The 13,500-nt window shown below is 40.3% G+C and overlaps 1 protein-coding gene across 1 annotated transcript in view; it reads right to left on the reverse strand.

Moving 5' to 3' along the window:
- Positions 1-650: 650 nt before the first annotated feature.
- The window catches only part of LOC111341008 (TBC1 domain family member 2B), a 28,096-nt gene continuing 15,246 nt past the window's right edge, over positions 651-13,500 (reverse strand). The window contains exons 16-34 of the mRNA XM_088748612.1: positions 13,402-13,474; positions 12,643-12,701; positions 11,978-12,077; positions 11,267-11,346; positions 10,997-11,075; positions 9,853-9,959; positions 8,981-9,066; positions 8,290-8,389; positions 6,901-7,009; positions 6,587-6,679; positions 5,861-6,097; positions 5,140-5,205; positions 4,535-4,593; positions 3,769-3,912; positions 2,991-3,057; positions 2,828-2,872; positions 2,049-2,183; positions 1,206-1,283; positions 651-928 (exon numbers count right to left, since the gene is read on the reverse strand). Of these exons, the coding sequence (XP_088604738.1) occupies positions 830-928; positions 1,206-1,283; positions 2,049-2,183; positions 2,828-2,872; positions 2,991-3,057; positions 3,769-3,912; positions 4,535-4,593; positions 5,140-5,205; positions 5,861-6,097; positions 6,587-6,679; positions 6,901-7,009; positions 8,290-8,389; positions 8,981-9,066; positions 9,853-9,959; positions 10,997-11,075; positions 11,267-11,346; positions 11,978-12,077; positions 12,643-12,701; positions 13,402-13,474 (1,816 nt within the window). The 3' untranslated portion in view covers positions 651-829. The remainder of the gene's footprint in view (positions 929-1,205; positions 1,284-2,048; positions 2,184-2,827; positions 2,873-2,990; positions 3,058-3,768; positions 3,913-4,534; positions 4,594-5,139; positions 5,206-5,860; positions 6,098-6,586; positions 6,680-6,900; positions 7,010-8,289; positions 8,390-8,980; positions 9,067-9,852; positions 9,960-10,996; positions 11,076-11,266; positions 11,347-11,977; positions 12,078-12,642; positions 12,702-13,401; positions 13,475-13,500) is intronic.

The raw sequence follows: 13,500 nt of genomic DNA on the forward strand, positions 1-13,500 counted from the left end.
AAGAACTAACTACTCTCATCCCTTGCTTGCTTGAAATTGTACTTATATTGTAAGGAGAAATTCTGTCTTGGTCATAATTGGAAGTTGAAGGGATAATTACAATGAGAGAAAATAGAAAAAAATTTTACTTGAAAAAATCATGTTAATCATTTTCTGGAACATTTGTATAATTCTTAATCAGACAAAAATACCTGTGTAGTGGTAATTTTTTGTTGGAACAGCGGAGATAATATTCATAGAATTTACGTCAAATCAAAGGTGATTTTTTTTTTCAATAAAGTATACTTCTGTAAAAAGTATTTCTCAGTAGTTATTTACATTTTACATTTACCATGACTCAGCCTTCTATTATATGTGCTGAGGTATCTTGGTCAGACGGCAAGCTTGTAAAGTACTGATGGAGTTTAAAGAAATGCCTAGTGAAAATTGTTAGAGGGGTTCACTGACCAAGACGTAGAACGAATGAACCACGAAAGAAACGTTGCATTGTGAACGGAAGAGTAATTCCCAATTCACAGTTTATAAAAGGCCGATAGGAAAAAAAAAACCTATATTTGACAAAGAATAAATTGTAAAAATCACTCTTATGACTTTAACATTTGTAGATCAATACCCATGCAAAATTTTACTAAAACAGTTGGATTCCAATCTCGAATTCTACCAGGGGCTTTATTACTCATTCACTAATTGAACCTTACTCCAAGTTAATATGAAGTCGTCTCGGACAAAGAGAATAACACTTTAAACCCACAGTCACACCAAACAAACGACTCGGAATTTAGATTTTTCCACAGGATCCCTCTTGTGATTCAACTGGTTCCCAGTGCTCTCAGTCTTCACCTAACATGTCCCCATCCCGAGATTCAGGCTCGTCTGCCTTGCTTGTGACGTAGTCCTCGCGTAATTTGTCCAATTCGGCAAGCTCGCGCTGTAAGATTAAAAAGATGAAAAGAAATTTTCATCCCTGTGCTAGCTGCAATGTAACGAATCAATCGGTGTTCTCTGTACATATGTGCACCTGCTCACTACAATATTGCCATAGGAAACCGATTAGATGCAGAGGAATACGATGGCTTTCGGGAGTGCCCTTTTCAAAGATTTCCGAAGTCTTGCGAAGATGTCCGAACTCTTCCGAAGATTTCCGACAAGCTAAGAAAAGTGTTCGTTAGTAAGACAAGAAATGGAGCTGACTTAAGATGATATACCTTCACGACTTCCAAGTGATATGCTCGCTTTGTTTTGATCTTCTGCATCGGGAAAGGGTTCAGAAATTGGAAGGCGAACTGAAAAAACAAACAAACAAACAAACAAACAAACAATGAAAGGAAAGTCATTTTGTGTTTATCTCTTCCTTCCCCAAAGCCATTCCTCAAATTGACGAGCCTAGCACCTCATCCAAGGCAAGGTTCCTACTGTCTCAAAACTTTGCGTCCAGATCTTGCGACCTCAAAGCGGAGAATGTCTCAAAAGCAGAAGTTTTTTTTTTAAATCTATGTGCTATATTTCGGTTCAACTAACCGATTTTTTTCGATGGACTAGCATCCCTTCGTAGTCGCCTCATGCTATGGTAAAATGTTAAAGGTTGTTGACGAGGCAAGTGGCCCATCAGACCGGCGCTTAACTCCGGTTTCCGCAGCTTGAAGCGACTGAGAGCATTTCTGCTCCCTCCTGCATGGGATACTAGTCGGCCGCAGGGTTACCCCCCCTCCCGCAGCATTCAATTCGCCGGTACCCGTTTAAACACCTGGGTAAAGAGAGACATTGTGAGAGTAAAGTGTCTTGCCTAAGAACACAACACAATGTCCCCGGCCAGGGCTCGAACCCAGACCACTCGATCCGGAGTCGAGCGCACTAACCATGACGCCACTGAGCCTCCCGATACATGCTACAGAACCCGGATAAGCTTCAGCAGCATAGGCCTCTTGATTTGATCACAAACTTTGCCTCTACAAGTATGATCACTTGTTTGATTTCACGTATACCTAGAGGATGATCTTTCTTGACTGCTTGCTTTAAAACACGCCACATAGCGTAGAGCTATCTCTTACCTGAGATAACATGTTCGCATCGGTGACTTTTTCGGGCACTTGTCTCAGGAAGTTGAATATGCTCATGTGATCCTCACACTTTAAAAGTTGCTCTTCACTGCTTTTAAAAACGGCGAGGGCAAAGCGAAACATCACCTGACAGAAAAGGAAACCACAATCACCACACTCCGAAATCTCTGAAAGTCACAATCCTTCGTGAATTTCAATTACAAAACGGTTAGTCATATTATGGCGGAGAGGGGGAAGTGAGGTGGAGGATTTTGGTTTTGCCACAATCGAAATGATCCGATCCCCGCTCCCTAAGGTTCTTTATTATTCTAAGATCCCCCTCATTGGCGGTCATTTTTCTATGTTCCCCCATTTATACTCAGTTAGCGACGACTGATTCCCCCTCTGTTCCCCCTGAAAATCATGTGATTCCCACCAACCTGCTCCCCCCGCCCCTCTCCCCCCTCGGCGATAAATAACGGCTGCTCCCTAATTCTTGTCCATTCTTCAGTGGAAAGTTTCAAAAAAGGTCTCTTTGGATTCCTTTGCTGATGTTGCTTCCCGAATATTGAATCAGGTATGTTTAGGATGCTAAGTTATGAAAAAATTCAACCTAAAGATAGTTTTTACACAGAGGATTCCTCGAAATTTTCCATTAAAGTGCAATTTTGAAGGACAGTCTCAGACTTGATTTCTTGCCTAATGAATTTGAAGTTCGAGCATACTACGTAACTGTAAAAAAGAAAAACTATCCTTTACGTTTACATAGCTATGATTACACTACGGCCTACCTTATTTCCCTCGTAAAGAAAAGTGTCCCACACTCGCAGGGTTGTCTGAAACAGGAAAATAACGTTGTATTACTACAAAAAGGGACTGGAATCCAAACTGACACCCATAAAATCAGTCTGCTCTTTTGTTATGTGCGTAGCTAGTGAGCTGTGGTTTTGTTACCTGTATCGGGAAACTGTCTACAAACACCGTTAAAAACCAGTTGAAACAAACCAGCGAAAGATCCACCCTGTCAATCAAATAAAACGAACCAATCATATCTGTCGCTGTAGTTCTTTGACAACATACACAACGGATCCATTATCAATCGGCAAAGCGCATGTCCTGTCTAATCCTTAACTCCCCCAAGTGTGGGAGTTCGCAAAAATTCTCACATAAATTTTCCTCACAATACCAAAACATTCACATGCAAAGGAGTAAAGCGACGAATTGTTTGTCATTCGAGCTCTTAAGGTGGGGTTAGTAAAAATTGATGGGTCAACAGCTCAATTCCAAATTACCTCTGGCCTCTTTTTTAAAGCGAGTCTTGGTGCTCATCCTTTCATGTGTCAATAAGTTGTCCTTCATATGCAAATTAGTCTCATTTTCATAAGAATGGTTCACCACCGGGCCTCGTTTTGAAAAAGAGACCAAAGGTAAATCGAAATGGCCTGTTCTGACGTCATGTTATCTCCTATAAGAATCAAGCAAGTTAAGTCGGACATGATCGGTCTGTGTCGATCTGTCGCTCTATTCAGTTCCTTTAAATGTCGATGTCGTAAAAAAAGCCTTTCGTATGGTGCCAGCAGTTGTTGTCCTCTATTGGAAAGAGTGTGCCCGTGATAACAGAGAGTGTTTTCCGAGGTCAATCATTTGAAGTAGTTCGTGCTGTAAGTTTAAACTCGTGCAGTGTAGTTCATGAGTGGATGAGTCGTCAGAGAAGAGCTCTTTAATTGCTTACATAAGAGCGTCAAAATGTGCACTGAGTCTTGGGAGTTTCTCAGCCAGGAGATCCTTGAGCACGCGTTGATCAGCCTGTGATGCAACCAGTGTTTTGGAATAGTAGTCTCTGGGCATGAGGTGTTCTACAATAGCCACCAGACACCTGTAATAATCAATGCACGAAATTTGAAGTCTTCATTCGACGTGTACAGCAAATTTACAATGGCAGTTGAACCGTGAGAGGTGCAGTTTAGTCTGACAGCAACAAGTACAATTTCAATCCAAAATTGCAAGAAACAAAATTCAATTTCCATTATGCCGCAACTTGTTTCAAATCGCCCGAAAAGATGGTCGTCAGCTTCAAGAAGCGCATTATTGTCATTTACGAGTTGTAAATTTCTAAATTCGTCCAATTTTTTCTTACACAAAGCTTTAGCGGGCAAGTTGTGAAATCAGCCACATAATGGCGTTACCCTTTTCATTTTTACAACGTGATTGCCTTGAAATCTAATTAGTTGTTTCGTTTCAGCGTTCGTCTCTCGCTGTCCATGAAAAAGATGCGATTAATGGCAAAAGAAAGCGCAATTCCTGAATAATTTACACTGTTGAGAGCCGTGCAGACTTTAAGCTTTACCACTGATTTTTAGTCGTCTTGCTTTCGAAACTTTTTCAATTAAACACTTCATAAGCTTTCAATGATAACTATGTGTTCATCGTCACCATCATTTATAATGACAAAAACGGGATATGAAACACATAATGATCTAACGAAAGATCACACCCACCAGAAAGACTCTTCTTCGTTGAGGTAAAGTAGAGTAATGGCGACCAGCCGGTTTAATCCCTATAAAATACAACAGTAAGACGCACTCATAATAACAAGTCTTGTGTAGCTTCAGTTAAGAACCATCGCGTAGTTTACAGTGAGAGAGACATTTTGGGGGTCCCTCTTGAAACGTTCTCGAATTCGATGTTTCTTTTGTTATCACTGTTTAGAGCGTTTTATTTGCTTGGAACTTTTGACTTTTTATCAGCGCACGGTTCCCATCTGTGAGTGTTTCCTAACTAAGGAAGTTATCTCCGTTGAGCACAGGTGTTACGTTAACTTTCAAGGTCAAGAAAACATAATCAAATGAGAATAAAAGCACGTGTGGTTTCGGAAATAGAAGTGGTAGTTGGAGTTACTTTAAGAAAGGATGCCGTAAACGTTGTGGCAGCAAGACAAAGTACGTTCAAGAAGAAGCTTTTGTGATACCAGATCCTTGGTAACCTTCGCTCAACGAGTATACTTAAGCTATTTCCCCCCTAATGTCCCAAAACAATTATCAAAGGGTTTTAGGACAAAATGTCGTTACGCAATTTACACATCATTACCTGACAATTACCTTACCTGACAATAACCTACATCAGGATTATGCCAACTATAAGCCAAAAGAACTTCCCTTAGTTTGGTAGTCTGTCAGAAAGTAAACAAACAAACTAATCACAAAGCAAAACAAAAGGGACACAAGCTAGGTAAACGATAAACAGCCCTTTGATGGTTGCCACATTGCCACATTGCCACAGAAATAGGTTTTTTTTTCCTTGAATTTTCTCTTAAAAATTTAAAATTTCCCCGACCAACTGAATCAGCAATTTGACAAAAGAGTCCTAGCGGCGTCCAACCTCCTCTCGTAGCTATCTTCTCCACTATTTATTCCTGTTTGCCGCGAGTCACAGGCAGTTCACAGGAATTGATACTTGCTTGATGTAACGTGGAAAAGGGATTGACTCACTTGGAAAACCCACTAGATTCTCCTCAAGTTACCATCGGGGAAAAAAAATCTAGACTGACGGATGAAAGATCGAATATGATGGCTTCCACAGGTTCTATTGGGTTGGGTTCTTAGGGGTGAAGACAGTTTAATTTCACAGTGTCTCTCTCCATTCAGGGGTTTAAATGGGACTGGGTACCAATAGACTGTTGGAGAAACCTGGTAAAATGCTTGAGGGTTAACTTGAGATGGACTGGGACCCAATCAGGAGGAGTAACAATATTCGTGGAGTCTTCTTACAGCGGAAATCCAAATAAGCTGCATAGGTAAACATCGTTGTTGATCTTCAGGACTTACCCCGTCGGCGTCTAGCTTATCATAGTGTTTATTGTTTGGTAAGGTGCGCAGCAAGTCAAGCTCGATCTGTTTCACTGCAGGAGAAGGCTGACCTTTGATGGACTCCAGCAGATGATGATAATACTCGTCCCCTGCTATCCTCCTGGTTTCCTGTACGCACTCATTAATGCAAAAGTTCCATATCGTGGCGCGATGCTCGTGTGGTACACCGTTTCTAACCAGAGCTTTCAGTTCAGGCTGAAACGAGAAAATTCAGACGTTGTGACACCAATGTTTAAAATTTAGATCACAAAATAGTTATTTTTCGTTTCAGACAGAAAATTACTGTTCCCAAAGACGTCTGCAGCGTAAATCTGTGTTCACGAACATCGTTTCTCTTCTTTTTCGAAGATATTTTCATCGACAAAGTTTGCCTCCATACCGTCCGCCATTATATTTTTAGTTTCTGAGAAAATCAAATTGATATTACTTTTCAAGCGGACGTCTCGGGGAAACGACTTCCGTTGAGAGATTAACACCTGAAAACGTTAACAGTGACATTTCCCAAAGCCTGGATCAGAAACCTTCCTCTTTGTTCTCCAATTTTCTTTTGATTTGGACTGGTCAAAGAAATCGCTGTTTCAGTCCAAAAAAAGCAGGCAGGAAAAGAAAGGATACGAAAAGATGGGGTCATAGTTACGCCTGTGGCCCTGTGAAGTGAGAAGAAATCGAAATCTGGGCACTTACCGTCTTTTGCAGATCTCTGTTTTTGTGTGTCACCATATAGTTTTCCCACTTCACTTCCACTGACATTTCGTGAGAGCTTGCATTCATATTTGCCTAAGAAAAAGAACATTATGTTATTTTGTTTTAACCCTTGCGATGGATGACGCAGCATGTCCACTTCAGAGCCTGCGCTCTAAACTTTTAATCGGCCAAGCAGCATAGGTCCTGTAACAACGTCGACAATAATGTCAACATCTTTGGAGTGCAACATTATGCATCAGCAATGTTTCAGATAAGGCATTTACGACAGGATGTAGCCAAACAACTCCACTTGCTTTGAGTTCTTCTGATCTTCTGTCCATTTTCTTAGCCATTGATAGAAATGCTTCTTCGTCTTCGCCTTCAAGATTCTGCCTGAAGCCCCAGCGGTCGTAAGGTTGAATACTGGCAAAAAAAAAAAAAAAAAAGAAAAATAAGATCACCATCAGATTATAACATAACCAAAGTAAAGCACGCGCTCTGATTGGTCAATTTAGCGTCCCCCATTTGCCCATGGGTGTACGCTGCTGACGTGAGCAAATGCAAAGACTATTTTTACGCGCGCGCTTGTTTTTTCTGGTCACGCAAGATTTGTTAAATAAAAGGGAACTCTTTAGCTACAATGTATCAATGTTATGTTATAAAACAAATGGTAAACACCACAGCGTACTCTATTGAGTTATGGATGCACTTGGGAGGTTTGCTAAGCACTCAAGAAGCTAGAGTCGCTCTCGGCTATCGCCTCGAGCGACTCTTACGCTTCTTTCGTGCTTAGCAACCTCCCGCGTGCATCCATAACTCAATAGTGTACGCTGTGCTGTTTACCATTTGTTAATTAGCCAGTAACTTCTCCCAACAGTTTCGATGAAATGTCCAGCAAGTATTCATCCTCAGTAGTCAATGAGGATAGACAAACTTATTGGCCAAACGGTTTTACTTGTTAGAGCACCAAATCTCCTTATTAATTAACAGGGAAATGTTGAGTAAATGGAGGGGAGAATGACTAATTACGATCTTAAACGCGCAAATTTACCTTAAACTTAAAGGAGACTGCAAGATACTAGTTCGTAAAGATACAAAAACCAAAAGAAATAACACTTTTTTCCGAGAGGGAATAATTATGGCTACAAAAAGAAAAACAGGACGGATTTGAAGAACTGTAATCATTTTCACTAAAAATTCATTCATGAATAATTGGATGGACTTGTCTTCTCACGAATGCCGACCCCATCGAGTTGGCAGAGACCATAAAAATCTCTTAAGGAGTGATTCGCCTGTCAAAGAACATTGCATGCTGAAGCACTAAGATAAGACGATAGAACGATAATTATTATCACTATCATGGTTGGGCAGTTTTTATTTATTTCTCGATGCCTACTAAATGATGATAACAGTAATACAGTTCATGTTCTTAGGAATAATTATGCTCTGGTTCGTTCTTAAAGCTCATTTCAACCTTGGCCTTGCGGCTCAGGCTAGTCGGGCCCAAAACATATTTACGCTCTCGACCATAAACTCTGATTATTTAATAAGCGACTAACAAACAACGACACAGGCAGCCTTTGCAGGGCACTCAGAGCTGTCAACTGGTACTCCTTTTTCATGTCTTCCGAAACATTTTCGCCGCAAGCTGCTTGCTCAAGTAAAACCCTTAAAATGAAGTACTTCATGTTGTCTGCACTCACCTGGACCGGGACAATGTTAACACCTCACGTGACTCGCTGTCAATGGCATCCTCCACCAGTCTGCTGATTACGTCATCATCCACATTCCAGCGCTCACCATCTAGTTGAAATATCCCACTATTAGTTCAAATAATTTTTCGGAAAAAATTGGTGTTCTTCTCATTGATTCAAGGAAAAAAAAGAAAACCCTAAAATTGCAGTAATAACAACAAACATCTACAGCTAAGGGCCACCCCCTGTAATACCACAATACTCTTTCACCAGGACGTAGGTTTGGGTGAAACTTGATGTAAGCTTGACACTTCCAATGTCCTTCATGCACAGGCTCAGCCTCACTGAGGCATAATTATCTAAGTGTCCTTTGTGAGGACTGGCAAAACGGGAACAAGTCTCGAGGGTAACAAAGTGTCGAGAAAAGAAACCCATACATATCAGCAATATTGGCTGAGGAAAAATGGTAAATAAGCCTCTAAAATCATAAACCATAAGAATTAAACTCTATCGAGGCCAACGATAGCATCGTGGTTTTTGTGCGCAGACATGTAGAGTATTCACACTGTGAAAAGATCGACGCATAAGTTCTTAACAAATTCACTCGTTCCTAAGAACGAAGACAGAGAAGGAATTACCAAGAATTCCCCATAAAAGCTAACATAGTATTTTCCAAACAAGTGAAAAACCAACACTTCACCTCTTCGTGGTTTCTGGAATTCTCTAAGTACAAGGAAGTACTTGCTTTTGTATTTACACATCTCAGCTTCAACGGTAGCCAGTCGCCTGAAAATACCAAGACATCTTTCATCAGACTGACTTTAGATAGACATCCCTGCGCGAAACAAGGGTTTTTTTTTAATGTCGTATCAAGCTAGAGAGAAAAGCGTGCGGCGGTTTACAGCACCGTCGTGTGGAAAAAAAAAAAAAAACTAAGTTTAAATTGCTAAATACGGCTCTTTACACCCGAACCACGGTTTTTCAATACTTTTACTTGACTATGTCCCGTGACTAGTCTAGAAAACTTGTATCACCACCAACTAGGTGCAAAACCATAAAGAATCGTGTGTCGATCACTTGTGTTTGCCGCCCTTCAGTCAGTTTATTTGTTTTCTCTTTGTGTTTTCCTTGGATCACTGTGCTACTTCCTTTGTTCTTGGTATTTTCCAGTGTGAATAGGGACCTTAAGCAAATCACGAAGGCAACGGCAAAGAGGACGAGGCAAAACAAGAGACCTAATTGACAGATTAACAGCTCAGCACGTGCATTTTTAAACTTTGTACATTTCTTAGCCGTCCTCTGCCAAATAAGAACGTGAATTCGCCAAAATTTACGTTTTCCGAAAATGGAAACACCGACGACAAATTGCTAAGTTTAAATTTGGAACTTAACCCCGCTCCTATCCATGAAGCTGAAGTTGAGGCGTAGCGCCTTCAGAGGCAGAAAACACATCCAGCCATTCACGGAATTCATTCTATAAATTTAAATTCATTGTCGTCCTGATTACTTAAGGTCCCTTTTGTCGTGGCTTTAGTCTTATGATAATCAATTGTCAACTTGCATCATACTTACATCGTTTGCGCCTTGAGAATCTCACTTTCGTGGGCTCTGAGCTTATTAAATTCCAGAATCTCGCTGTTTAAGAACCTGTTTTGAAGTACGTAAGCTTGGCACGTTTCCTACAAGGAGAAAAGTACCACATCGCAACTTAACTGAAGAAGAAATTGCTTAGTATGCTAATTTTGAATAAAACAGCCAATTATTGCAGTAACAAACACTGCCCCGTGTTTTTTTGAATGAACCCGAACAGCCAAATTCGGAAAAAAGAAAAACGGTCGGGGCACCAAGAAGAAGGAGGAGGAGGAGAAGGAGAAATGATATTTTATACCACGTACATGACAACTGCTGACTAATGATGTCAGCGGTATTTCTTTGAAAATGGAACAAGATAGTGCTCGAAGGTTTGAAAAGGTCTTTAAGACCCTAAAACTACTAAAGCAATATTCGAAAATGCACAAGGATAGAAAAAAAAAAAAAAAAAAAAACAGGACGTGGAAATGATATTAGAAGATTTTGTGACTTTTCATTGGCTAGTTCGGAATGAGAACAGATACTATCGCGCAAACTCCAAAAGTGAGGGCAAGCTAAAAATTTAAAAAGATGGAGCTGCACACTTATTACGAAAAAAGTTAGTCCTCGTCAGTTCGCAGAGCCGCCTTCTTAACAACGGGGACCTTGAGGAGTCAGGACGGTAACGCCAAGGAAGACATCGATTAAAAAAATGAAAGCCTACTTTTGATTAGAATTTCGAAAATGGCTGCATGTGTTTACCGTCTCATACGGCGCCACACCTCAACTTTAGCACAACGTCTAGAAGTAACGTTGAGTTCCAAATGGAAATTAATATAATTTGCCGTCGCGGTTTCCGTCCGCAGACGACGCAAATTTTGGCGATTTCACATTGTTGTTTTGCAAAGGACGGCTAAGAAATGAACAAAGCTTTAAAACGCACGTGCTGGGCTATTGTTCTGCCAATTGGATCTTTTGTTTTTCCACGTCTTCGTTGTCGTTGTCGTCGTGGTTTGCTTAAGGTCCTTTTCTTAAACTCCCGAACGCCAAGCTGATAGATTTCGAAGACAACTTTCGTGTTGCACGTAACCATTACTAAAGGTACGGAGCAGGAAAAAGGATTGCTGATTACTATGTTCTCTCCTACCTTAAGTTTCTCTATCCCTTGGATATCATCGATTCTGTTCTCTGCAGATTTGGTATCACTGCTCTTACAAGACGTCGAACTACAAAAGGGAGAGACAAAATCATCGCGAAGATAGTACACAAATAAAAAAATAAAAAAAAACGCAGCTCCGTCTACCGCTTCGATAAAAGGAAACGCAAATGCCTGATGCAAAAGCTACGCGACGAAAGAAGGACTGCATGGAAAAACAATACTAACATTTTACGAGGACAAAAAACTTTTAGTACATACCTTTCAAATTCTTCGTTGTTTTCTTCGTCAAATTCTAGAACTTCTTCACCTTCTACAGTGGATTTCTCTAATGCATATAACTAATGAGAAAAAGAAAGAAAGTATGTAAGTCAGAGTGATAACCGGTAATCATTTCTGTTGCTGCCTGTCTTTATAATTTTAACGCTCCCAGTAATCCCTGCGAACTGTGGTAAGCAACTTGACTTGAATCGCAAACCTTTGCGATCCTTTCCAGAGCCTGCAATGTCGGCACATTCCTAGCGAAACGGAAATCGTTAACCATTTTTTTTTACAGCGAATCACGCCGCTCTCTAAGATAAGCATACGAAAGAGTAGGTCCTATGGACATGTCGAACACAGAAGAAATCTGAGCAGCTGAACTTCTGCAAAGAACTTTAATAAAATATAGTTGTACACAGTTGAATTTTGCGTCATTGGACGCAGATGATAACCAAGACATGATCCAGATTGTAGCCACTTAACCTTTTGCACCCTAACATGAGTTTACATATACTCCATACTGTTCTCTATACATTCCCTATGGTGCTGACAAAGAGAATTCTCTTAACAAACAAGAGCTTCTTCAGTTTGTGATCATTTCCTTTATTCTCGTGACCTTAACGTGTGATTCAGGGGTGATATTGTAAGGAGAAATTAGATGCTAGTCAGGTTCAGCACACTGATGACCGTTGCCACGACAATTTCATTTACCTGGTCAGTGAGCGAGACAACGACTTGGTCCTTAACTTCTGTCATCTCCTTGTACATCTGGATTTGGTCCTTACACTCTCGAAGCTCTTTATTCAAAGCCCTGAAAGAAAGGCGGAAAATTGTCGGTCTGGGTCGAGATCTCGACTATGTGATAAAAATGGTACTTGAGAGAGATTCCTTTCAAATGACAGAAAAAAACAGGCTAATTAACAATTATTCCACGAGCGCGCGTTGGATATGTGGTGATAGATAGCCAACGAGGCGCTACGCGCCTCGTTGGCTATAATCATCTCATATCCAACAAGCGCGAGTGGAATAATTGTTTTATTAAAAACGCCCCCAAGAAAATATTATTTTGTAAGAAGAAACTGGATTTTTTAGCTCCCTTTTGATTTTAAGCTGACGCGTACGCTTACCATATTTGTAGATTATGGTATATTGGCTCATATACCATAATGGCTAAGCCAATAAAAAGTCTTGAATTGCATTATCCAATGATCCAGTTTTTAATAAATATTCTATATATCGACTCGTGCGCCGCCATAGGATATGGTTTTGACCTCTTTGTGGTCTGAACCTGAGTATGCATTTAGGTGGAGCGTTTTACAGAGGAAAGAACGTCATGAATTTGTATTTATTTTAGTGAACTGTTCATGCATCCTTACTTGGTTGCAACGTCAGCCTTTTTCAGCTCCGCAGTCTGCTCCTTTAGCTTTTCTTCCAACTGCCCAGTCAGGAAAAGAAACATAACAAAGATATTGTTCAATAGTGAAAATTTATCGTTCTCACATTTTCGGACAAAAAATAGAGAGGGGTCAAGCGTAGTTTCAAGTGTAGAACAAAAAAACACGATAAAATAAAACAAATAGTAACAAAAACGGAAAAAAGCGAAGCAAAGCACACACACGCACACGCACACGCGCACACAAAACATGCACGTGCGCACGCACGCGCACACGCACACTCCTTTTGATAATCTTATTCAGATCATTGCAACGTACCAAAAGTTTTGCGTTAAAATTGCAAAGTCATCTTTTGCATTCGGTTTTGCTACATATCACTTTCTCCATCCCAGATTTTCGATCGACAGTGATCATACACTACTTTAGTATGTCACGAAGATATCCCAAAGCTACTTTAGCTAACAATGAATTAAGGTTTTGCTACATATCAGCTTCTTCATCACAATATTTCGACCAACAGCGACCATACACTGACTTTCGTAGGTCACGAAGATGCCCGAAAGTTACTCTAGCTAACAATAAACTAAGGTTCAAGGCTATAAGAAAAAATCCCATAATCTCGGGCTGACGAGATTTCGAGATTGGATAAAAATTTTGTGAGATCCACGATTTTTCTAGGTATCATTTGTCACCCCTTCGTAATAAAACTCCCCTAGTAAGTAAAGATCACATTAAACTAACTTGTGCAATGTATATGAGTTTGTCCTTCATTTCTTCTGATAACGATCTCTGTTCTTCATCTTGATCTTGTGTCCTAGGAAAGCAAGTGTTGGAGAAGGA

Source organism: Stylophora pistillata, chromosome 2 (genome assembly GCF_964205215.1).
Source record: "Stylophora pistillata chromosome 2, jaStyPist1.2, whole genome shotgun sequence".
In the NCBI taxonomy this organism is placed as follows: domain Eukaryota; kingdom Metazoa; phylum Cnidaria; class Anthozoa; order Scleractinia; family Pocilloporidae; genus Stylophora; species Stylophora pistillata.